This window comes from Podarcis melisellensis (genome assembly GCF_964234715.1).
Source record: "Podarcis melisellensis genome assembly, chromosome: 8".
Lineage (NCBI taxonomy): Eukaryota > Metazoa > Chordata > Lepidosauria > Squamata > Lacertidae > Podarcis > Podarcis melisellensis.
In genome coordinates this window covers 20,794,050-20,817,406 of record NC_138540.1, presented here as the reverse complement: position 1 = coordinate 20,817,406, position 23,357 = coordinate 20,794,050, and the positions used below count along the sequence as shown (strand labels likewise).

At 47.8% G+C, this 23,357-nt stretch overlaps 2 protein-coding genes across 5 annotated transcripts; one reads left to right on the top strand and one right to left on the bottom strand.

Moving 5' to 3' along the window:
• On the top strand, positions 1-18,915 carry INTS11 (integrator complex subunit 11). 3 transcript variants are annotated; one of them, XM_081923635.1, is made up of 18 exons: positions 2-111; positions 1,369-1,522; positions 2,468-2,565; positions 4,063-4,136; positions 4,905-5,133; positions 6,894-6,992; positions 7,094-7,128; positions 7,738-7,876; positions 8,279-8,343; positions 9,532-9,721; positions 10,379-10,462; positions 11,903-11,992; positions 12,170-12,332; positions 12,624-12,731; positions 15,322-15,383; positions 15,970-16,112; positions 17,044-17,173; positions 18,753-18,915. In XM_081923635.1, exons 2-18 carry the CDS (start codon positions 1,495-1,497, stop codon positions 18,816-18,818), a joined length of 1,803 nt encoding a protein of 600 aa, XP_081779761.1. In that variant the 5' UTR covers positions 2-111; positions 1,369-1,494; the 3' UTR covers positions 18,819-18,915. The 3 variants fall into 3 exon arrangements, with proteins under 3 accessions (XP_081779763.1, XP_081779761.1, XP_081779762.1); XM_081923636.1 differs by lacking the exon at positions 2-111 and adding an exon at positions 245-371; XM_081923637.1 differs by lacking the exons at positions 15,970-16,112; positions 17,044-17,173; positions 18,753-18,915 and adding an exon at positions 15,457-15,504 and having other exon boundaries at positions 1-111; positions 15,322-15,410.
• Positions 12,325-21,736, bottom strand: LOC309376875 (lysophosphatidic acid receptor 6-like). Of its 2 annotated transcripts, none has more exons than XM_081923789.1 (2): positions 20,657-21,736; positions 12,325-12,462 (listed from the first exon to the last, which is right to left on the bottom strand). In XM_081923789.1, exons 1-2 carry the CDS (start codon positions 21,710-21,712, stop codon positions 12,421-12,423), a joined length of 1,098 nt encoding a protein of 365 aa, XP_081779915.1. In that variant the 5' UTR covers positions 21,713-21,736; the 3' UTR covers positions 12,325-12,420. The 2 variants fall into 2 exon arrangements, 1 of the variants encoding a protein (XP_081779915.1); XR_014171323.1 differs by lacking the exon at positions 20,657-21,736 and adding an exon at positions 19,660-20,297 and having other exon boundaries at positions 12,340-12,462.
• Between the last annotated feature and the right edge of the window lie 1,621 nt (positions 21,737-23,357).

The following is a 23,357-nucleotide window of genomic DNA, read 5'->3' as shown; positions in this document are numbered from 1 at the left end:
TTAAAAAAAAGTCTATAGGCCAGCTTGGCGCAGGTTGAAGGCAGCTGAGTGCGACCGCCTTGCGCATGCGCCCCAGGGCTGTGTTCGGCGTTTGTAGGCGCGACCGGCCAGGTGAGTTTGCAAAGAAAGTGGCGGCAAGCGGGGGTGGAGGGTGGGGTGACGACGCCTGTTGCCATGGAGACAGGGAAACCGGGGTCGGGGTGTTGGGGGCGGGGTGCAGAAACGCCACGCGGAAGAAGCGCGTTCCTGCGTGAGAAGAGGAGGCGGGTCGCTCGCCCTCCGCCTGGCCTCCCCTGCGGGGTCGTTGTGAGGAGAAGCTGGGGAGGCCCATGGAGGCCACCTGGAGCTCCTCGAAGGAAGCGGGTACACGGGTGAATGAGCAAGCAGGAGTAAAACAAGTAACTAGGCACGCGCGGGGTTGTGTAGGTGGAAAAGGTGCTTTATTAAAAATAGCAAGTGGAAGCTCGAGCGTGGCACAATTGTAAATAATCTCCAAAGGTGGCTTGTTACGGTCAGGGCCGGATTTAGGTTTGATGAGGGCCTAAGCTACTGAAGGTAATGCGGCCCTTTATATGTTCAGCTGTCCTTTGTCAGCAACAAATTGCCACTTTTTTGTGTGTTGAATATATGCTATATGGTAATTTATAGACCTAATAGGTATTTGCACATAACAAAATATGTATTTTTTTGGAAATGTACATCCAGTTGTTGTTCCCCTTTAAATTTTTTGGGGGCCCCCAAGAGAGTGGGGCCCTAAGCTATAGCTCGTTTAGCTTATATGTAAATCGGGCACTGGTTACAGTTTGTGGTGCTTAACAAAAGCCTTCCAGTGTTTTCGGAGTGCTGTACCCATGCATGCCCCTAAAGTTGATAAGGGTACCTACTTTCAATGCGGAAGGTCCCAAGTTCAGCTTTTATGCTGTGAACTGCCCCGAGATCTTTGGGCAAAGGGCAGTATGCAAATTTAATAAACGTATAAAAATAAATGAAATCCCCAGCACCTCCAGGTAGAATCTCCTGGCTGAAACCCTATGTGGGGCTAATGAGGGCCTGAAACATATGGAAGGGCATGATTTTGAACGGAGGGTTGATATCTCAGTTAGTAGAGCATAACTCTTAAACTGAGGGTCATAGGTTCAAATCCCATGTTGGGAGAAAGATGGGGCTGGACTAGATGACCCTTGTGACCCTTTCCAACGCTACGATTCTATGTTTCTGTAATCTGGAGGGAGCCAGGTTGGTAAAGCCCTGGCATAGAGCATTGGTCTTTAGCAGGTGGGCCAGGACCCAATGCTGGGTAATGGCTTGGTCTGAGGTGAGTTATAGCAGCAGCACTGCCACTGTATAAATTTCTTTGTTATCCTTCAGGACATTTTGAATTAATCTTCTGCATAAGATTCTGAAGCTGTGACACCATTGGGGAACACTTATGGGATCTCTGAAACGGCTCCCATTGCAGCTGGACTTTGGAGGTTTAACCCGAGCTGTTTAAAGATGCCTGAAATAAAAGTCACTCCTTTGGGTGAGTAACAAAAATGTTGGCGCTTGTTTTTTCCAAGAGGAAAGAGAAAAGAAAAATGGAGGGGTGCGTTCTTGGAGTTTAGGGTCCTCAGTCTGCCCAAGTTGAGGCACTGAGCTCCATTTTTAGGAATGGTAGGTGTACTGACAGTGATTCTAGGTGGTATAGATCAGGCATGGGGAATGTGGGTCCCTCCACTTTTCATCACATAAGTGTAAATTTTCTAAAGAGTTCCGTTTCTGAACTACAGATTGCTGAGTGGCAATCAACAAATACGAACAGGATCTAGGGGTCGTAGTAGACCACAAGCTTAACATGTGATGCAGCAGCAAAAAAGCTAGTGCTACTCTAGGCTGCCTCAGCAGAAGTGTTGTGTCCTGATCAGGTATAGGCAAACTTGGCCCTTCAGATGTTTTGGGACTACAACTCCTATCATCCCTAGCTAAGAGGACCAGTGGTCAGGGATGGTGGGAACTGTAGTCCCAAAACATCTGGACGGCTGAGTTTGCCTATGCTGGGTCCTGATCAAAGGAAGTAATAGTACCACTCTATTGTGCCTTGGTCAGCCCATACCTGAAGTATTGTGTCCAGTTCTGGGCACCACAAGCTGTAATGTGTTCAGATGAGGGCATTGGGTATGTTTAGCCTGGTAAGGAAGAGACTGGAGAGATATAACCATCTTCAAATATCTCAAGGGCTGTCACACGGAGGCTGTAGCAAGCTTGCTTTTCCTGCTCTGGAGGCCAGGACCCAAAACAATGGCTTCAAGTTACAAGAAAGGAGCTTCAGACTTATTTGAACGAAGTTCTTGGTGGATCTGAGCCCCAGAAGTCCTGCATAGGTGGACATGACCACCAAAGATGTGCTATGTGACCTTGCAGAAATGCAGCACCTTTGTTAAGACTGAAGGCCATTCAACTCACATATTTTTCTGTTTTGCCTTTTCAGGAGCTGGCCAAGATGTGGGCCGGAGCTGCATCCTCGTGTCCATTGCAGGGAAAAACGTCATGTTGGATTGTGGGATGCACATGGGCTATAATGACGATGTAAGTGTGATGGGCAGGCCTTGGCCTAGGTGGCAGTTTCAGATTTGACTTGGCATTGCTCCAAAGTGTGCATGGAGGGTTTAGCTTAGAGTGTGGGAAAGTTGTAGAGCAGGAGTGATCAGATGTTTCCCTCCAGGCCTCACCCCTCACTGGTCCTGCTTCACACTCTACTTGAGTGTTTTTCCATGGGTAGAATCTGCCCTTGAACTCTTGCTTGCCTGGATGGTAGATAGAGGGGGTCATGTCAGTGTGTGCAGAAAGTAGCCTACAGAAGCAAGGAAAAACATATGCATACATAATTTTATTTGCATGCCACCTATCCAGCATTCAAACCATGCTCAAGGCCCCTTCTAACATGGAAAAAAATACATAACTACAGTAGAACAGAACCAAAGTACAGTGGTACCTCAGGTTACATACGCTTCAGGTTACAGATTCCGCTAAACCAGAAATAGTGCTTCAAGTTAAGAACTTCTCTTCAGGATGAGAACAGAAATCGTGCAGTGGCGGCATGACGGCAGCAGGAGGCCCCATTAGCTAAAGTGGTGCTTCAGGTTAAGAACAGTTCCAGGTTAAGTACGGACCTCCAGAACGAATTAAGTACTTAACCCGATTTACCACTGTAATTCTAAATAATAAATAAGACATTTTAAAAAAAATACACAACCAAAGTCAACAATTTCCACAAAAATCTAAAATAAGGATACAACCCCCCCAAAAAACCCGCCAACAACACCCAGCAGCAACACTCCCCCCACAAAACTCCCTAAACTGGAGTCAACCAGGGCCCCACTGTCCCATGCCAGGTGGAAAAAAGCCTGCAGGACAGGGAGCAGGTATTCCAGGACTCACAGCTAAATAGAAAATAAGAGGGAAGAGGAAGGAAGTCAAATAGTGAATTAAATCATCCCCTAGCAGCCCAAGGCCACAACTGGAAAAAAAATCAACAAGAAACCATCTCAGCTGAAAGCAGTTTGGAATAAAATGGCTTCTAAAGTGTGTTTTTGAAAGCCAGAACTGAGTAGGGCCAACTCTATATCCCTAGGAAGGGAGTTAACACACTTTGGGAGCCACCGCTGAAAAAGCCCTGCCTCTTCTGTTCACAAATATAGAATCAGAGAATTGGAAGGGACCCTGAGGGTCATGTAGTCCAACCTCCTTCTGTTTGCTTTTATACTGTACGTTTCTTTGTTTTTATATTGCAAATTGTCCTGTGGTCTTCAGATGAAGGGTGGTATAGAAATTAAATAAATAATAATAGTGATAAATCCTGCAGTGGAGGAATATAATTGATCTTAGAGTTTATTGGCTGCTAAGAATGAACGAATGATATTGGAACCTTCAAGGAGGGCCTCCAAAATTCATCTTGAAGTCTGGGTGGGTTCTGAGGCAAGCAGCAATCTTCGGGTTCTCTGTGCACACATGGCCACTTCCTGGGCATGCCAGCTAATGTAAGCCCCACCATTATGGCACACCAAGTCTCTTTGTGTTTTGCAGAGGCGATTTCCTGACTTCTCCTACATCACTCAGAATGGAAGGCTGACTGATTTCCTGGACTGTGTCATCATCAGGTGGGTACCACCTTTGTTTTGTCTAGTGACATGTACACTGTTAACTTGCTTTGTGCTGCAACACGCAAAGCTGTTTCAGGGCATCATGATTCACCTGTTACCTGATGAGTTATGAGTATCTATCCTATCAAGCTGCACAATTTGAAGTTGCAGTGACGGGAATCCTGAGCAAGGGTTTTGAACCAACTCTCCGTGGTTCGTAAAGGTTGTTAACTTGAGCAAGCTAAAATTAAAAGCAGATATATATGAATGAATTAAAAATAAGCATTTACGATCTTAAGGAGTTGCTGGAAGTGGAATAGTAGTTTTAGGCATTTTGGGGGGGAGGGGGTTTCACGTCAACGGGTAAATTAGGCACCTAATAATGTAGTAAGTTAAATGTAACTTTTAAGACACATACAAGTAGTTGTACAGTAGTACCTCGGGTTACAGACACTTCAGGTTACAGACGCTTCAAGTTACAGACTCCGCTAACCCAGAAATAGTACCTCGGGTTAAGAACTTTGCTTCAGGACGAGAACAGAAATCGCACTGGTGGTGTGGTAGCAGCGAGAGGCCCCATTAGCTAAAGTGGTACCTCAGGTTAAGAACAGTTTCAGGTTAAGAACGGACCTCCAAAACGAATTAAGTTCTTAACCCGAGGTACCACTGTATATGAAGTTCAGGTTAAAAAAAAAAGTTTTGCAACTACTTCAAATAGCTGTTGAGGCCCATTCTTGCTTAGTGGGGATCAAAAGCCACCTTGAATTTTGCCCTGTCTCTTTGCAGCCACTTCCATTTGGACCACTGTGGGGCCCTTCCGTACTTCAGCGAGATGGTTGGCTACGATGGGCCCATTTACATGACCCACCCAACAAAGGCCATCTGCCCCATCCTCCTTGAGGACTTCCGGAAAATCACTGTGGACAAGAAAGGGGAGACCAACTTCTTCACCTCCCAGATGATCAAAGATTGCATGAAGAAAGTGGTGGCTGTCCATCTTCATCAGACAGTGCAGGTAGGGGGAGCCAGCCTTGGGAGATGGGGACTCATGCCTGGTTATTATAATTGTATTATTAATCCTTATTATTCTCATTAATTACCTGCCCTTCACTCTAAGGTCTCAGTAGTGGGCACAACAATTAAACCACAATATGAAAAGTAGTTTAAAACAACTTAGAGTCGCTGAAGTAAGGTGGGTCCTAAAAATAGGTCATCGGGGTAAAGGGGCACCATCACCATTTGCAATGAAGGTGCCAGGCACACCTGCGGGGAGGGAGTTCTACAGCCTGGGGGCCACCACAGAGAATGCCCTTTCCTGCCCCCCCCAGCTTCAGTTACTTCAGGCATTTTGTTAGAAAGTTGTGCAGTTAAAAGGTATCTGGAAAGCTAGTCAGGCTTTTCTTTTAAAAATGTGTTCCAAAGTAGAGAGATTGCTTGCTGTTGCATTATAGAATTAACACTTTGAAAGACTCATTGTTAGTTTTTAATGACTGATGCTTTAATGTATTTTTAATCTTTTGTTGGAAGCTGCCCAGAGTTGCTGGGGAAACCCAGCCAGATGGGTGGGGTAGAAATAATAATAATAATAATAATAATAATAATAATAATAATAATAATTTGTTTGAAGTCTTGTTTATTCCGTTATATTTTAACTCCAAGAAGACCCCTTTATCCTAAATAGAACCCAGTAAGGCAGGCACGTATGTACAAAATAATTTTTTTAATGTGATCCCATTGAGATCCCAAATGGAAATTTTGCAGGTAGATCTTATATATTTTTTGAATAATTTAAATCATTTTAAATCACTTTTTATAATTTAAAATTTTGTAACACATTTAAAATGTAAAGTTAGTCCATCTTGTGACCTATCATATTAAAGCCCATGAGGTTTCGAAGAGATTAGTGTTTTTAGTTTTGACGTATCTCGACGCTGGGCTGGGCTGGGCTGACCTAAGGTTTGTGTGTGGTCCTACAAGGCCAAAATTGTCAATTTCCTGAAATTTCAAACCCTCATAACTCAAAAACTGGATGACATAGAAAGCTAAATTTTTAGATTTAAACTTAGTTTTGCTCATTCAACAAGTGTACAAAATATTAAGGAAATTGGATGGCATGAGGTAAAAAAAGTTGGATTGCTTGATACGTAGAATGACTCCATCGTAAAAATGATACTTAAATGAAAATGAGCTGCTGAAAAATTAAACAGCTGTGTGGGCCTGTCAGCATGAAAAGGTCTTTGAGAGAAGCCTAGAAGTCTAGTGAGAGTGCCTGCTGCATCTCTGTTGGAAGAGCATTCTGCAGTATGGGACCAGTAACACTAAACATCTGAGTTCTGGTGGAGGCAAGGGGGCCGACTATAACCATGCTCTTCTGAGTGATCAAGCTAAGATATAAGAACTCAGGTGGGTCCTTAAGGTATCCTGGGCCCATATTGCTCAGAGCTTCACATATCATTACAAGATTTTTATCGCCTGTGGGTAGCCAGTCCTGATATCTTAGCAGAAGTGTCCCCTGCTGTCAACCACCTTCCTCCATCAGCAATCTAGCTGCTGCATTCTGCACCCACTGCAGTTTGTCATTTTACACAGGAAGGAATGCATTGTTCCCCCTGGCTCAGCATTGCCTGCACGGACTGGCAGCAACTCTCCAAGGATTTCAGGCAGGACTGACTCCTAGTCCTATCAGGAAATTCTGTGGATTGAACCCAGGATCTTTTGCAGGCAAAGCAGACATTTTACTGTTGTGCCACAACGCTTGCCCTTTTTTTAATGCAGGTGGATGACGAGTTGGAGATCAAGGCGTATTACGCAGGGCATGTTCTTGGGGCAGCCATGTTCCAGATTAAAGTCGGCTGCGAGTCCGTCGTTTACACTGTAAGTGCCTGGCTGAATCTACATATACTGTCTTTTCAGCTGAACGTGTTCAAGTTACTTGTGATGTACTGAAAATGTTTCCCCTCCCTTTCTCAAATTAGGGTGACTACAACATGACTCCAGACAGGCATTTAGGGTAAGTGTGGGAGAACACCAAGGCACTAAGATTCGCTCTTTCTCAAGTGACATTTTATGACACTCATTCATTTCTATTTGTCCAAGTGGCCGGTGGGGAAGGCTTGGGCAACTTGATCAGAAACTAAAAATTTTGGAAAAACGTAGTCCAGTTTGTTTGTGTTTTGACCTCCAGCGTTCAAAATTTGAATGCTTTAAATTTCTTGGCAGTTTTTAAGGTGTTTTTTTTAATAAATCAACCGTAAAATATTGGAGGGTCTTAGAAGAGTTTTGAAGCTCTTCCCACATAACCTTTCCATGTTCCATGTGGTATTTGTGGCCCTCCCCATTTTATCCTCCCAACAACCCTGTGAGGTAGGCTGAGAGGCAGTGACTGGCTCTAGGTCATGCCCAGAGAACTTGATGACTGAGTGGGGATTTGAACCCTGGTCTCCCAGGTCCTAGTCCAACACTCAACCACTACACCACACTGGCAAGTAAGTGGTATAAATGACTAATAACAATCAGGATCAGCAGAGCAGGATTTACAGGGGGTGGGGAGGCATTTTATTTGAGCTCTTCACCTGGTGTGTTCCTCCGTCGTGGTGGTGAACCTGTGCTTTGTCCTTAGAGCTGCCTGGATCGACAAATGCCGCCCTGACCTGCTCATTTCCGAGTCCACTTACGCCACAACCATTCGAGACTCCAAGCGCTGCAGGGAGAGGGACTTCCTGAAGAAGGTCCATGAAGCCATCGAAAGAGGAGGGAAGGTAAGACTACCAGCCTGCCTATCGGCTTCTAGGCTCCTCTGAGACACCCTGGCTGAAGTTTTCCAGTTAGCAGATCGGTCATAGCAGGCAAACTTCCCCTGAAAGAGACATTTCCCAATTGTTACCATCTGTATCCTGTTTGTAATTTGTTAGCTGCTTTGTTTAGCCAGAGTGACCGAAAGCGACTTAAGAACAACCAAGTCTAAAAACACGGCTACAAGGCAGGATTTAAAGGCCTCACCCTGTTAAAGGAGCTATCTTTCAAATTCAGGGCCAAAAGACCATGTCCTTGCCAGGTGCCTAAAATAGAGGAGGCTGGTGTCAGGTGTATCTCCCTGGGCAAGCAGGGGATAGTTTGCAGCTGCCATTTCCCAACTGAACCCTTTGTTTTCTCTCCCAAAGGTCCTTATCCCCGTATTCGCTCTCGGACGGGCTCAGGAGCTCTGCATTTTATTGGAGACTTTCTGGTAAGGAGACAAGCCTCTTTCACTCTCATTTAAAAAATGGCTTGCTGCCTCGATGCCTGAGGGGCTCCTTGCTTGTTGAAGAATGAAATCTCTCCCGCCCACCCAATATCTCATTGTCATCTTTATGCTCCCTTCTGTCCTTTCCTGGGCTTGTGAGCAAGATGTGATCCTGGCAGCAGTGCAAATTACACGTCCCGGTGAGCCACAAGCGGGGAACCCTTTTCAACCTGAGGTCCACGTTCCCTTCTGGGCAGCTTTCCAGGGGCCACATGCAAGTGGTGGGCGGGGACAGAGGCAAAATGTGGGCAGAGCAACAAGTGCAAATGTTACCTTTGTACTGTAGGCTTGTTTCTACACACATTCAAGCCCAGCTCACACCATCCAGGCAAGCAGGGGGCATGATCAGAATTCAAGGGCACATTCCAGCCAGGTTTTAAGGAGAACTGGGGGGGGGGGGGTGTCCTGCGGTGAGGCAGCATGGCCTGTGGAGCGTTCCAAGGGCCAGATAAGAGAGGCCTGGAGGGCCACAAACAGCCCCCAGCCTTGATGTCCTCCCCTCCCCACTGTAAGCCATAGTGATGGATTCTCATTCCTTGGAGGTTTTTAAGCAGAGCTTGGACACCCCCTGCATTGTAGGGGGTTGGCCTGGGTGACCTTTGGGAATCTCTTCTAACTCTGCAATTCTATGAATGATTTACGTGAACACAGCAATAGCTCCGTGCTAGTGAGCAAAAGCAACAAACTAGGGTGCTTGGCATTCCACCCAAACCAGGGATTGGAGTTTGTATCACACAAAGCAATTCGCCCTCTGAAACAAGTTGCGATCTCTGGTTCGGAAATAACACTAAGCCACGGTTCATAGCTATTTGCTCCTGCTCATCAGCAGGAGAGGAGCACAGCAGCAGTGGCCTGTGCATTCCTGGTAAACCATCAAACCGTAGCTTACCATAATGTGCAACCCAGTGTGGTCACAAGTGCTGTTTTCAGCTTCCTGAGAATGTCAAGTTTTCAGTTGTTGTTGTTTTTAAAGCAAACCAACCTCGAATCACTATCCCTTGTCATGATGAAACTATGCTTCAAAATGAATGAGAGTTACAGGCCAAGACTTCAGAAGCCAGAGAGCTGTTTATAGAGGGTGGCTAAATGGATCTTTTTTTTCCACCGCCACCACTGTCATTACCTCCCAAGGGAACGAATGAACTTGAAGGCTCCCATCTACTTCTCAACGGGGCTGACGGAGAAGGCCAACCACTATTACAAGCTCTTCATCACGTGGACCAACCAGAAGATCCGGAAGACGTTTGTCCAGAGGAACATGTTTGAGTTCAAGCACATCAAGGCCTTTGACCGGGCCTTCGCTGACAACCCAGGGCCAATGGTACGTGTGGAGGGAGGGGCGTGTGTGTGTGTGTGTGTGTGACGGGGGGTGGGTGGGCTCGATTTAATCATTTAAGTATTTATACCCCAGCCTTCTAGTACAAATACATTGTTCAGGGCTGCTTATGACAGGGGCAGTCAACCTTTTTAATGTAGAGAACTGCATTCTCTTGGAGTAATCTTTCAGAGGCTGCAGGCAGTGGTAGGCAGAATCAGAGGAAAATAGTGGGTTGGCCACTCCTTCTCTCTCACTCTCACACAGATACATACCCTGTTCTCGTGTTCTCTCTCTCTCTCTCTCTCTCTCTCTCTCTCTCTCTGACATGCCTTTTTCTGTTTCCACCCTCTCCTTTTTCTGCTGAGGTCCACAGTCTGCTCACCTGTGCCTTACACCACCACGGTACAATTTCATGAACGATGACGTGGGCCTCCCCCCCCCTCGCCCCTGCTTTTTCTTCCTGCCCCAGTGGTCTGCCAGGAAAGGGTCAGATAGCCACTTAAAGGGTCAGCAGTGCATGGCTGGAAGATGCACTTGTAGGGAGGGAACCAGGCAGGTGACGGTGGGTCAGGGCCAAGTCACTCAGGTTCCATTTTGACCCTTCCTGAAAATGCCATCTTGGATTAGATAAGAACCCGCTTTCCCTTTTCTCTTCCTAAGGTTGTGTTTGCCACACCAGGAATGCTTCATGCTGGGCAGTCCCTCCAGATCTTCAAGAAATGGGCTGGCAATGAGAAGAACATGGTACGAAAACACTCTTGACAGATGAAGTTCTGCTCCTCCTCCTCATGGCCGTGGTTGAAGTCTGGATTCCCAAGCTTTTGGGCCCCCTTGGTTCCATAAACTCATGCCCAGTGCTCACTGCCCTATAAAAAGCATTATTCATAATGGTGGGGTGCACAACCCACTAGGAAAGATTAATTGCACATTGATTCAAAGCCCAATTAACACTGTTTTGTTTAATTAATTCAACAACATTGATGAATTTGACCCAGTGATATCAGCTTTTCAAAGTCCGATAGTCATTGACACCCCAGCATCATAAGAACTCTGCAATATCCTTTAGTTTCTTTGAGTGATGTCAGCCAGAGCTGGACATCCTCTATGTTCACTGAAGAAAGTGATGCAGTCAGTCTTGGTTCCCTAATGCATCCTTTTGCCAACCTGGTGCCCTCCAGCCCCAGCCAACACATTCCATTCTAGAATTGCAGCCCAGAACATCTGGAGGGCACCAGGTTGGCCAGGGCTGCCTGGACACTTGTGCCTGTGCAGTACCTGTGTGCTTGTGAAGATGCTTTTCTAAGCGTACACTTCCAACCAACACCTGAAGAGGCATGTCTAATAATCTAATACATAAGGCGTCTCCTAGATGCGGACACCTGCAGGTCCATACCAGCATAGTTTTGTGCGTGCCATTTTTCACACACACCTCCATGTTTAAAAGAAGCAATCAAAACTTTCCTGCTTTTCAGGCAATTCTGCTCCTGCTCAGAGAGCAGAATTGAACATAGTGGGCGTGACTCATTTAGGTCTACTTAGTGGATATGACTCGCTTAAGTCTACTAATTCGATCTGGTTTCAGTAGGGCTTAGTTTGACACACCCCAAAGCAATCCTTCTGGTTTGGGGTTTTTTATTATTTTTTAAGTACCAGAAATTTGTGATTTATCTGGAATGACAGCTTGCTAAGAGAGAATTTGTGGGTGGAAATTTCAGCAATTCTAAGAACAGACCAGGTGTGTCGTTCTCAAATATATTTGCGTATGAATTTTGTTGTTAGCCCTTTAGGAAGGACAGAAGTCCTGGTGTGTTCCTTTTTATAATTACGGTAACTCCTGGAGAGCTGCTGCTGGTCAGTGTAGGTAATACTGAGCTAGATGAACCTTAGATTGGACTTGGTATAAGGCAACTTCCTACTTTCCTAGTTGTAATAATAATCATAGTAAGTTATTGGAGAATCTGCCTATCAAGAAGCATACAGTTTATTATTTTATTTTTTACATTTATATACCACTTTGATCGTCATGGCTGAGAAGGGATTTGAACCCTGGTCTCCCAGGTCATAGCTCGACACTCTAATCATTACATCACACTGGTTGTGCTTAGGTACCCCCCCCAAATAACCCCACACCCATTTTGTCGCTCCTGTAACAAGCACAATTTCCTTCTGGATTCTGTCTCCCAGGTAATCATGCCAGGATATTGTGTGCAAGGAACTGTCGGCCATAAAATCTTGGGCGGTCAGCGGAAGCTGGAAATGGAAGGAAGGCAGATTGTGAGTGGAAATGTTTCACAGGAGGGACCTTCCGCTGTGGCAGATTGGAGCTGCCCCTCCACTTTAATTGATTGAAAGGAAAGGGAGGGAGGGAGGGAGGATCTGAAGGGATGTGCAGTAATTATACATTCTGAGGCAGCTGCCATCATTCCCTGTGCGTGTCTTTCTGGCCTCCAGCTGGAAGTGAAGATGCAAGTGGAGTACATGTCCTTCAGCGCCCATGCGGATGCCAAGGGCATCATGCAGCTCATCCGCCAAGCGGAACCGCGGAACGTCCTCCTGGTTCATGGGGAGGCGAAGAAGATGGAGTTCCTGAAGCAAAAGATTGAGCAGGAGTTCCGTACGTAGCCTTCCCACTGTCTTGTGACTCTTCCCATGGAGGGACCCGGGGCCTTTCCCCATGCTTGTTGCTTCACCTCCCGAGGTTCTCATGTGTTCTCTGAACAGCTCCAGAAAATCATTTCCCTTCTCTGTCGAAAGAAAGAAAGACCCATTCAGGGAATTGCTCTTGGTTATGGATTCTTTAGGGGGGAAGTGGTGTGCTTTAGTTGCATGGGGTGGGCGTGACCTTGGGTTACCTCTCTAGGAAAAAGTGAACTTGCAGCAGTTGACCGGCTAAGTTTTCTTGCAGATGTCACCTGCCACATGCCTGCCAACGGGGAGACAGTGACGGTTCACACCAACCCCAACATCCCTGTGGACGTTTCGCTTGGGCTGCTGAAGAGGGAGCTCACCATAGGTAAAGTTCTGGGTGCACAACTCATCTCTATCATTTTTAAAGAAATATTATTTATTAAACATATTTACAAATCTGTACAGCAGGGTTCAGCCCAAGGACCACATGTCCTTCTGGGGCAGGGGTGGGGTAAGAGACACAAGTGGGCCTAGCAGCAGATTTGAACCCTCCCTTTGCGTAGTAGGCTAGCTAGGGTTGCCATGTGTCCTCTTTTTCCAGGACACGTCCTCTTTTTCAGGGGTAAAATTTCTGTCCAGGTGGATTTTTTAAATTTGCCAAAATGTCTCTGGCTGTACTTTCTGGATGAGGCATAGACATAACTGGTGGTTGAAGACTTGCTTTCCTCTTCTCTTCTCCTGTCCCCTCAGCAATATATCACAGCTTCTATAGCCTACATATAGTAGGGGTATTTAAAATGAGAGTTGTCATAGCGTCCTCTTTTAGATACACCCTCAAATGCCCTTCTTTATCCCCCATCCTGGCAAAAACAAGAGGTTGCACAGGTGGGTTTGTGAGGGGTGTGGCCTGGGAGGAGCCAAAGGTCAGTTAAGAGGGGCCTAGAGGCAGTGCCGGATTTACGTATAAGCTAAACAAGCTATAGCTTAGGGCCCCCCTCTCTCTCCCCCCCATCACTATTAATATACTTCTTCTTAACTGTATTCGGTTCAACAATTACTTTGATAAAATACATATTTTGTTATGTGCAAATGGCTTTAGATACCTGTTAGGTCCATAAATTAACATATAGCATATATTCAACACTCAAAAGTGACAATTTGTTGTTCACAAAGGACAGCTGGATGTCAGTAGCTTAGGGCCTCATCAAACCTAAATCCAGCCCTGCCTGGAGGTCTGCATTTGATCCCTTGCCCCAGAGGTTTCTCATCCCTGCTGTATGGATACTGGTTTGGGAAGATACCTACAAGCACTGCTGCGTGTAGGCCTGTTATGTTTTCATGTGGCTGCTGGAAGATGGTTGGGGCCACCACCAAAATGGCAAAGCCAAAGAAAGCAAAGCCATGCAGGTGATCGAGAGCCATTTATCAAGCCTGCGTATGTGAGGCTTTCCATGTTGTGATCAGATATTTCTATTCCATATACGGTGTTGAGTCAATGTGTGTCTGGCTTGGGGTGGGGACCTTTGGCCCTAACACGTGTTGTTGAACTTCTAAGTGCCCTGCTGGATCAGGCCAATGGCCCATCTAGTCCAGCATCCTGTTCTCACAGGGGCCAACCAGATGCCCAATGGGAAGCTTGCAAGCTGGACATGTGCGCAACACCACTCTCCCCTCCTGCAATTCTCAGCCACTAATATTTGGAGGCATATTGCCTCTGCCAATGGAGGTAGAACACAGCCAGTGTGGCTGGTTCCAGCAGTGGCCTTGTCCTCTGTGAATTTCCCTAATCCTCTTTCAGAACCATCCAAGTTGGTGGTCATCGCTGCCTCCTGCTGAAGAGACTTCCATAGTTTAACTATGCCCTGTGTGAACAAGCCCATTAGTCTGCCCTGAATCTTCCAATGTTCCATTTTGTTGGATGTCTGAGTTCTAGTGCTATGAGGGAGGGAGAAGAACTTCCCTCTTCTGGCCATCTGCTTGCTGGAGCCGGGAATTGTAGTTCAGCAATATCTATAGTGCCAAAGTTTCCCCACCCCCCAGCAGATGGGCCCTATCCTGCTAGTAATCCTAGTGTAATTCAGTTTTACTTGGGTAAGTCCCATGCTGTCATCAGATGTGAAGCTAGTGGTCAGAGTGCAAGTATGAAAAATAATCTTGCACTGCCTACAGCTCCTTTCTACAATGCCACACAGGTCCTCTTCTCGAGTTCTGACACCAACCTGTCCCTCTTTTTTCTGTTCCCTGTGGAAGTGCCCAAATTGCTTAGGCTGCCTCCATGTATGTTGAAGGAGACCATTCCCCTCTGCCCCAGCCTTCCCAGCCAAACCTTTCTCTCTCCTCTTTTGGGTGGTGCTGTATTTGAGACACCCAGAGGCCTACAGGCAGTTGGTGTTCTTTCAGAACTCATCTCTGCAGTCCATGAGGACTAGAACCTTACTCTTGAACTACACTAACTTAATTTTTTTAATTGAAATGGCTTCGGTTGTGTAGTGGGATTAGAAATAGCAAGCGTCTGGCCCTCCTTGGTGGTAGAGACAGAGGCACTTGGAGCCATGCTACTAGCAGTGCCCAGCTAGCCCCATGGCACCATCTTCTTTTGCTGCCAGCTGTAAATTAAGCTGGTATCGCTGGCTGATTGCAGTAACACCCTGTGACGTATTCTGGGACTAGCAGTTCATCTGACACTAGAACCCAGGAAGGAAAATGTGATGCTAAAATTGGACCACTGCAGTAAGAGTACAGTAATTTAGCACCTCAGAGTAACACACGCAGAGGCTTTTGATTGTGGTGTGTGTTTCCTGTTTGCAGAGGGGTGCTTCAGAATGGGTGGCTGTGGTCCCTTTCCTGTCCCTGTAAATAAATGAATGTCTGTAGGGCCTGGTGACGTACACGACAAGGAATATCTGGAGGTGGTGGGGAAATATTGAATGGTTGCTGACTGCCTTTTTTCTCTTCTCTTTGTTTCCAATATCCAGGCCCCTTGCCAGACTCTAAGAGGCCAAAGCTCATGCATGGGACCCTGATCATCAAGGACAATGTAAGTGGAGGCAGGTTGGGTGGGTGGGTGGGACTCCTGGCCAATAGAATGGCTCCTGTGGTGGGGTTGGCAGAAAGGTCCCCCACCTACCCTGAACTCTGCCTAGTAGTCTCCCTCCATTCTTGGAACCCCTCAATGGTTTACGTGGAAGAAAGGCCCTTTTCACATATAGGTTACTACCACATTGCACTCTTAAGGAGGCTTAGTTGACATAAGGTTTAAGACGCATTAAAATCAGTAGCGCTTACTTCCGCAATTATATGTTTAGGATGGGAGCATTAATGTGAAATGATGTTTCAGAAGCCTAAAATGTGCCTGCCCTCTTTAATATTTTTATGCTGGTGCTGCCACTGAGATCATGAGGTTTCCCTGTTGTGTAGAATTCTTCACCGCCGCCACCCCAAATGCAGTACATTGTTAAATCTGTGCCTTGTGCCTCTCTCTAAAAAGTAAGATGAGCCTGCTAGATCAGACTGGCAGCCCAGGTAGTTCAGCATGCTCTTCCCTGGCTGCCCAGATGCCTCAGGGGGAAGCCCAAAAGCAGAACCTGCGCATTACATCTCTCCCTTCCTCCTTCTCTGGGCAGAGCTTCCGCCTGGTCTCTCCCGAACAAGCACTCAAAGAGCTGGGCCTGGCGGAGCACCAGCTGAGGTTCACCTGCCGCATCCACTTCCAGGACCCCCGCAAAGAGCACGAGACAGGACTGCGTTTATACAACCACCTGAAGACGTAGGTACACCAGACTGTGTGCAAAATGGCTTGAAGGAATGCTTTGGCTCAAGGCCTGCTTTGTGCTTCCTTGGAAAGGTGGGAGGTGGGGCCACAAGATAGGGAGGAGCCCTAGTTTGAATAAAAAATGGTTGACTGAGCAGTCAGAGAGTTGGCTGTATCTCATTCAGGACCTCCTGCTTAGTGTGCCTAGTGGAGGATAGCCTAGCCAACAGCCTCCTGAGGCAGTCTGTTCCCTTTGCTGAGCAGCTCTGTCCATTGGGCAGTTTTTCCTTCACTGCTGAGCCAAAATCTTGCTTCCTTGCCATTTTCATTATTTGTTCTAGTCCTGTCCTTGGATTAGGAACAGAGAATTCGGACCTCACAGCTAGGAATGTTGGAATTCTTATCCTCGAGGGACTATGTAATCTGAACATGCATTTTGGTTTTGTTAGTTAGGAGAGCAAGCACTGAATATTACAAGCCCCCAGCAAAGAAAGAAAAGAAAAATTGTGCCTTATTTGTCTATGTTCGCTGCTGAGCACAGTTTCGTATACATCTTCCCAGCCTTGCAGATTAGGAGCTTGCTTTCTTTGGCAGAAAGGTGAAAACTCACATTCCCAAAACTCTGCACTCAGTACTGTAATCTGTCCAATGTACCAAGGTTGTAGATTAGTGTAGACATGCTGCTTTGATCTTAGTTTCTAACACGCTTATTTTTAAAAAAATCAACTAGTTAAGATTCTAACTCTCATTGTTTGTACAGAAGAGGTTACCAAATAATTCTAGGCTATTTGAAAGGTTAAGTAATATTTTGCCCCCAAAATTGTTAGACCAATCACAAAATGCATTTTAGGATCTGTTTTCCTAGCTGCCAGCTGCCCCAGGAGAGGAAAGGAAGCTGCTTGTGGTGATATACAACATGTTATTGTTGTCATCCCCCCCACTCTAGTTTCCTGAAGGACTATTCTGTTCAACACCTCTCTGACACCTCCATAATGGTCGAGTCCATCCTGATCCAGGTTACAGTGCAATCGGAAGATCCTGCAACTAAACTTCTGCTGGTGTCGTGGACGTATCAGGTGAGGTTTCTTTTTTACACACATTATCACACTCCTGGCTTTCAGAGTCCCTTGCCCCTTTCCACCTTAGCAAGGGGCTAGAGCAGACCCAGAGACCCTCCAGATGTTGCTGAGCCCCAGTAAGTGTGGCTAATGGCCAAAGGGATGAAGGGAATTGGAGTAAACAGCATCTTGAGAGACCCCTTTGGCCATCCTCCACGCTGCAGCTTTTGTAAACAGAAGTTTTCCAGCCCCAGAGGTGTTGGCAGACCCTCCCGGAATTTCCTTAAGCCCATCTAAACAAAATGGTTCTGCAACACAGCTGGAGGAATGCAGGAAGTTATAGCGGGGCAGTATTTTTAATTTAAGGCAAGCGGGCTTCTAGGGCTGGGCGACGGCAGGTTTCTAACATTGCGATGTATCCACCAGCCAAACACTGCAATCTGGTGATACACCGCAGTGTTGGAACGGAGGAAGGAGCAAGCTGCATTAGCCCCGGCCCTGTGAGGTGTGGGGTGAAACCGCCACTGCTCTTGCCGAGTAGGCTGAGGCAGTTTCACCCCAGCACCTCGTGGGGCCAGGAACAAGCCAGCTTGTTTGTCCCTCTGTTAAACTGCTCCGCCGAGGTGTGGGCAGCTGCACGCCCCTCAGCAGAGTAGGCCTGGGCGATACATCACTGAGGGACAAACAGCAATGGCAGTTTCACTAGTGATATACTGCCAAGTGAAACCACCATCCCACTCTGCCCTCATAGGTGCAGAGAGAGAAACAAGCTTCATCGGTGATGTGTGATACAGCATGTTCCTCCCTCTGCTTCTTTAAACTGCTTGGCTGAGCAGTGTGCCACTGTCCTCACCTCGGCCAAGTCATTTTAACCAAGCCTGCCTTGTACACCAGCAGGAGCGGGATCGCGGCTGAGGGAGGTGCAGGCTCCCTTCTTCTCCATTGAGGGGTGCATGGCTGTGCACCCCTCAACGGAGAAGTTTAAAAGAGCCTGCATCCCGCCGCGTGGGGGATCCTTGCTTCCACCCCACAAGGAAAAGGCTGTGTGCTTGGCTGCCGCCACCTGGTTCATGGGGGGTGGAGGAACCAGCGAGGTAGCTCACCCATCCCCCACGCCAGCAGAGGGAGCCTCAAGGTCCCTGCCAACATTTGGGCTTGCTCAGCTGGGGGATAGGAGCCTTTTTGCCCCCCAGCTAAGCAGCAGGCTCAGACCAGCTGCATTGGCCCTGGCCTGCAAAAGTGAAAGCTAAAGCAGTTTCACTCTGGCAGGGGGCAATACAGCTTGTTTCAACATTGTGGTTTATCGCCAACCATGGTGATACATCATGATGTTGAAAACCTGTCGCCCAGCCCCACAGCAGAGCAGCAGGTCTCCTTAAACCACCTGCCTCTCAAGGCAATTTGAGCTGGCGATACATTGCGGCTCCCCAGCCGTTGCCAGCACAGGGCGCCTCACTCCCATCTGCCTGCAAGCAGACAGGAGTGAGTTGCATTGTGCTGGGAGCTGTGATGTATTTGCCAGCTCAAAAAGTCTGAAAGTGGTGTGAATGTACAGCCTTAGCTTCTACTAACCAAAAAATATGGATTTTGGTTGCAGGATGAAGAAATGGGTAGCTACGTGACCTCCCTGCTGAAGAAGGCGCTGCCTCAAATCACGGCATGAGTCTCCAGGAGCCCCTGGAACATGTAAAGGACAATGTAAATACTTAAGTTTGTGTGTGTTTTTAACAAATTAAAACGCAAGGAGTTTTAGTATTTAATATTAGTGGCCTTTATTGTCACAGGTGGCATCTGCAGTAACAACTCCAAGTAGTAGGCTTTTAAAAAAAAATCCAAAAATAGGTAGTAGTCCCTTCACAGTGAATGCAAACTGTGTTTTTTTTCTAAAGGAGGCCAGTTTACCAGGATTGTTAGCTCCACACCCAACCCAAGTCATCTCACCTGGGCGATACCTGGTTTTCAACATTGTCATACATCAGCAGCTAAAGACAACAATATTCTGATATACCACAATGTCTGGAATGTATCTCTGCTATTTCTTCCTCCCCAACTTAGGGGAGGAAGAAGCAGCCGAGATACATGTCCTAGCAGGGGCTTCCTTAAACTGATCAGCTGGTGGGAGCGGGGGGGCCCGGATCTCTCCAATGCGCAAGCAGGAGAAGCATCGGTGCTCACTCATCTGGGGGGCTTCTCCTCCAAGCTGAGTAGTTCAAGGAAGCCGCAATGCAAAGGCTCCTGCAGGCTGCTGCTTTCCTCCCAGGGCAGTCATTGCTCCAGGAGGAAAGGTGCATCCTGCCCACAGGTGAAGGCAATTTGAGTTGCCAATACATAATGGCTCCCCAGCTAACACCAGGACAGCACAAGGGGGCGAGGAGCGCTGAGCTGGCAGCAGCCGGGGAGGCCTGATGTACTGGCAGTTCAAAAAGTCTGACACGGGTATCACGATGTGAATGCCATACTGGTTTCAGATAATGAATCACACAGCATCGTCCAAGCCTACTCACCTTCGGATTCATTTCTGTGAGCTCTTGCCTTGTGATGGGGAAGGGAGTGCCATTTGATGGTAGAGTGCCTGCTTCACGGGCAGAGAAGGCGGCATCTTCTGTCGCAGGCATCTCCCACTTTAAGGAAAAAGGATCAGGGGCACCATAGCAGTCAGGCCAGTGCCCATCAGAGCCTGGCATTCTGTTCTCACAGTGGCCAACTAGCTGCCTTTTCTGAGAAGCCCGCAAGAAGGATTCAAGACTATGGAGGAAGGTGTTCTCAGGCAGGTGGGGGCTGGCTGAGAGAAAACTGAGCTGTGTGTGTCAGTTCCTCATTTCAACCTAATGGATCAGCCTTCACCAGTTGAATGTCTGGTCTATACTAAAAAAACAGAAGTGGGTACATATGCCCATGTTCAAAAGCAGACACACCCAACTCCAAGCCCTGTCCATCCAAAGGAAGCGTAAAAAAGTGTGTCTTTTTTCATTTTGCAAAGCCCATGGTAGAGGAGCAAGACGGGTGTGGGGCACCTTGGCCCTCCAGATATTGCCAAACTACACTTCTCCTGCCCATCCCTGCTCCATTGGGCAGGGCTTGCTAGGACTGCTGGGAGGTGCAGTTGAGCAACAGCTGGGGGGTGGGGGTGGCACAGGATCCCCGTTCTGCAGTCAAAGCAGCCTGGCCTTTGCAATTTTAGTCAACATTGCTGACCCACTTGGAAGCGTATCATCACAGCCGAAAGGACTAGAAACGTGCCTTTTTGAAAATATAAAATCGTGGGGCATGTATTCTGCATCTGGTATCACATTATGTGCTCCTGCAGAAACATGGCATTACGAATAATCTCTCTCAGGGGTCTTGGGTGGGTGGCAGAAAGAGAAAATCTAGATGCCACTGGGGAAATGTGGTCCCTCCACCCTGCTGCAGCCCCTTTCAAAAATCTTAAGGATACATAACGCTAACCCCTCCTGCACAAAGCCCTCTACATTTTCAGTTAAAGTTCCTTGGGTTTCTCACCGATATCATCTGAACCTGCTGCCTCCTTTCCCCCCGCCTTGGTCTGGCAATGCGTAGGTTGGCGGGTGCGCAAGTGTCGCCTCGACGTCCACAGATGGTGTAGACTTTGGTGGCCCTGGTCCTGAAGGGAAGTCTCCAGCGGCACCGCCTGCTGGCTGAGGTGAAGTAGTACAAGATGGGGTTCAGGCAGCAGTTGAAGCTGACCGAGGCCAGAGTGATGCGGCGCATCCTGTATATGACAAGGGCAAAGCGGCAGTCCCGGATCAGCCCAGCTCGCATGAGGAAGTGCAGCAGGTGGGTGAGGTGGTATGGGAGGAAGCAGGTGGCGCAGATGAAGAGGATGAGGTAGATGGTGCCCAAGGCCTTCCTCTTGCGGGCGCTGCGGGGGATGCGAGAGATGCGCCGGGCGATCAGAGGGTAGCTGATCAGGATGACCCCGAAAGGGACCACAAAGCCAAATATCAGTGCGCAGACGTTGTAGGGCATCATGCGCCCGGTCCACTCCTCCAGCCCAAAACTCTCGAAGCAGACGGTCGCGTTGCTCCGGTTGAAGTTGAGGGGCCCCCCGAGGACCAGCGGGGCGGCGATGCTCACTGCCGTCACCCAGAGGACCACAGCCACCAGCCCGTAGTGGGCGCCCTTGATCCGGATGTACACAAAAGGGTGCAAAACGGCCACATAGCGGTCAAGGCAGATGCAGGTGAAGAAGGCGATGCTGAGGTAGATGTTGAGGAAGTACATGCTCCCTGTCAGCCGACAGGCAATGTCCCCAAAGATCCAGTTGTTCCGGTTGAGGTGGTAATGGATCTTGAAAGGCAGGATGCAGACAAACAGGGTGTCCACCACGGCTAAGTTAACCAGGTAGACGTAAGAGCGAGGCATGCTGATGGCCTGGCAGGTCAGGAGGTGCAGGGCGGCCCCATTCCCCAGGAGGCCCAGGACAAAGACCGTACTGTAGACAATCGTGAAGAAGGAATACTGAAAGTCTGCTTGGAAGATGCACTCTGCCAAACTGGCGTTGGCAACGGTCTCATCAACGATAGTTGTGTTATCCATCTTTTTTAAGCTGTGGAAGTGTCTCCCTTCACATTTCCCAAGGTGGTACGCGGTTCAAAGTCAGAGCCTTGGGTCTTTAGCGGGCAGCTGGAGTTAAGGAGATCTTTGTGGTGGGCTAAAGATGTGCAAGCTTTTTGCCTGTGAGCAGAGCTGACCCAGCGAAGAGCAAAACTGTCAAAGCAGAAAGAGAAGAACGTTAAGACGTTATCAAGAGGGCCGCAACTTTGCATCAAGCTAAGCTGCTTGGGCTCTGTGCTGCAATCTCAGTTTTACAGAATAAGCTTGATCAGGTCAAAAGCCCACCTAGTCCAGCACCCTGCTCTCGCAGAGGCCAACCAGATGCCTCTGGGAAGCCTGCAAACAGGAACTGAGCACGACTCTCCACTCCCGTAGTTTGCAGCAACTGTCACTCCTCCATTAGTGGAGGTACAATGCAGCCATTGTGACTGGTAGCCTTTGATTACCTTCTCCACCACAAACTTATCATTACACAGCTGAATGCAGTTGTAAGCTGAAGACTGCTAGATGAACCCCTCGGTCTGATCAATCTGGGGCCGTGCTCATCATTTCTTCTAGTTCTGGTGTTCAGTGGGTGAGTGACACTCTTAAACATGGACAAAACAGCCTCACCCATAAGGGGAGCTATCAGCAGGCATACAGGGGCCTCAAAATTTGATCACCAAGGAAGGGGACAAGATCCCAAGGGGTCAAAGTGGTGTGGCGCCTGCCCTGTATGCAGAAAGTTCCAGGCTCAAACCCCAACAGCATCTCCAAGTAGGGCTGGGGGAAATTCCCTGCATGAAACCCTCAAGAGCTGCTGCCACCCAGTGTAGACAATACTGAGCCAGCTGGACCCATGGTCTGACTGCATAAGGCAGCTTCCTATCTTTCTAACTCCCCAAACCGTTGAATCGGGACTGAAGATGCTCAAAAGCTACAGAATGTTGACTGGGTGGGGCTGGTTTTTTTTTTTTGAGAGATGATGGAACAGAGTGACTGCAAACCTGAACAGAGAATCATAGAACTGTAGAGTTCTATGAATCACAGCTTCCGAATCCCTTGCAGAGGGTCATCAAACCTGCATTTAAAAAAACTCCAAGGAAGAAGAGCTCACCACATCAATGGAGAGTCCACCCTTGTGTCATTCTAACGAAGTCCGACTTGCGTTTCATTAATGCATCACCATCTCTATCAACTTTATGAAGCAACCCATCAAGTGGGTGAAGGGGGTGTGTGACAACTTACCAGTCTCTTATCCTGGGCTGCCAGTCTTCAGCTGTTGTACCACCAAGGACTGTTTCCTCTCTGAGGGCTTCTACTAACTCCACACCTCTCTTGAACCTCAGATGGAGAGGAGCAGTCGGCACCTCCGCATTTTTGCAAAGGGGAAGAGAAAAATAAAGTTCCTCCCACACTCTGTTTCGTCTTGAAAAGTCACAGGAAGTGGAGAGTGGAGTCAAAAGCAGCCTGCAAGCTGCATGCACAGCCAGCGGTGTGGGCACTGGCCCCCTCCAAAGGCACAGCAGGGCCTGTTCAGATTAGGGCACCTTGGTCAAAGCTGCTGGGCTGAATGCAGCTCCCTTAGATCTCGGCTGGGGCCTGCCAAGCGTTTAAAAACAAATAGATCCACAACATAACTGGCTGT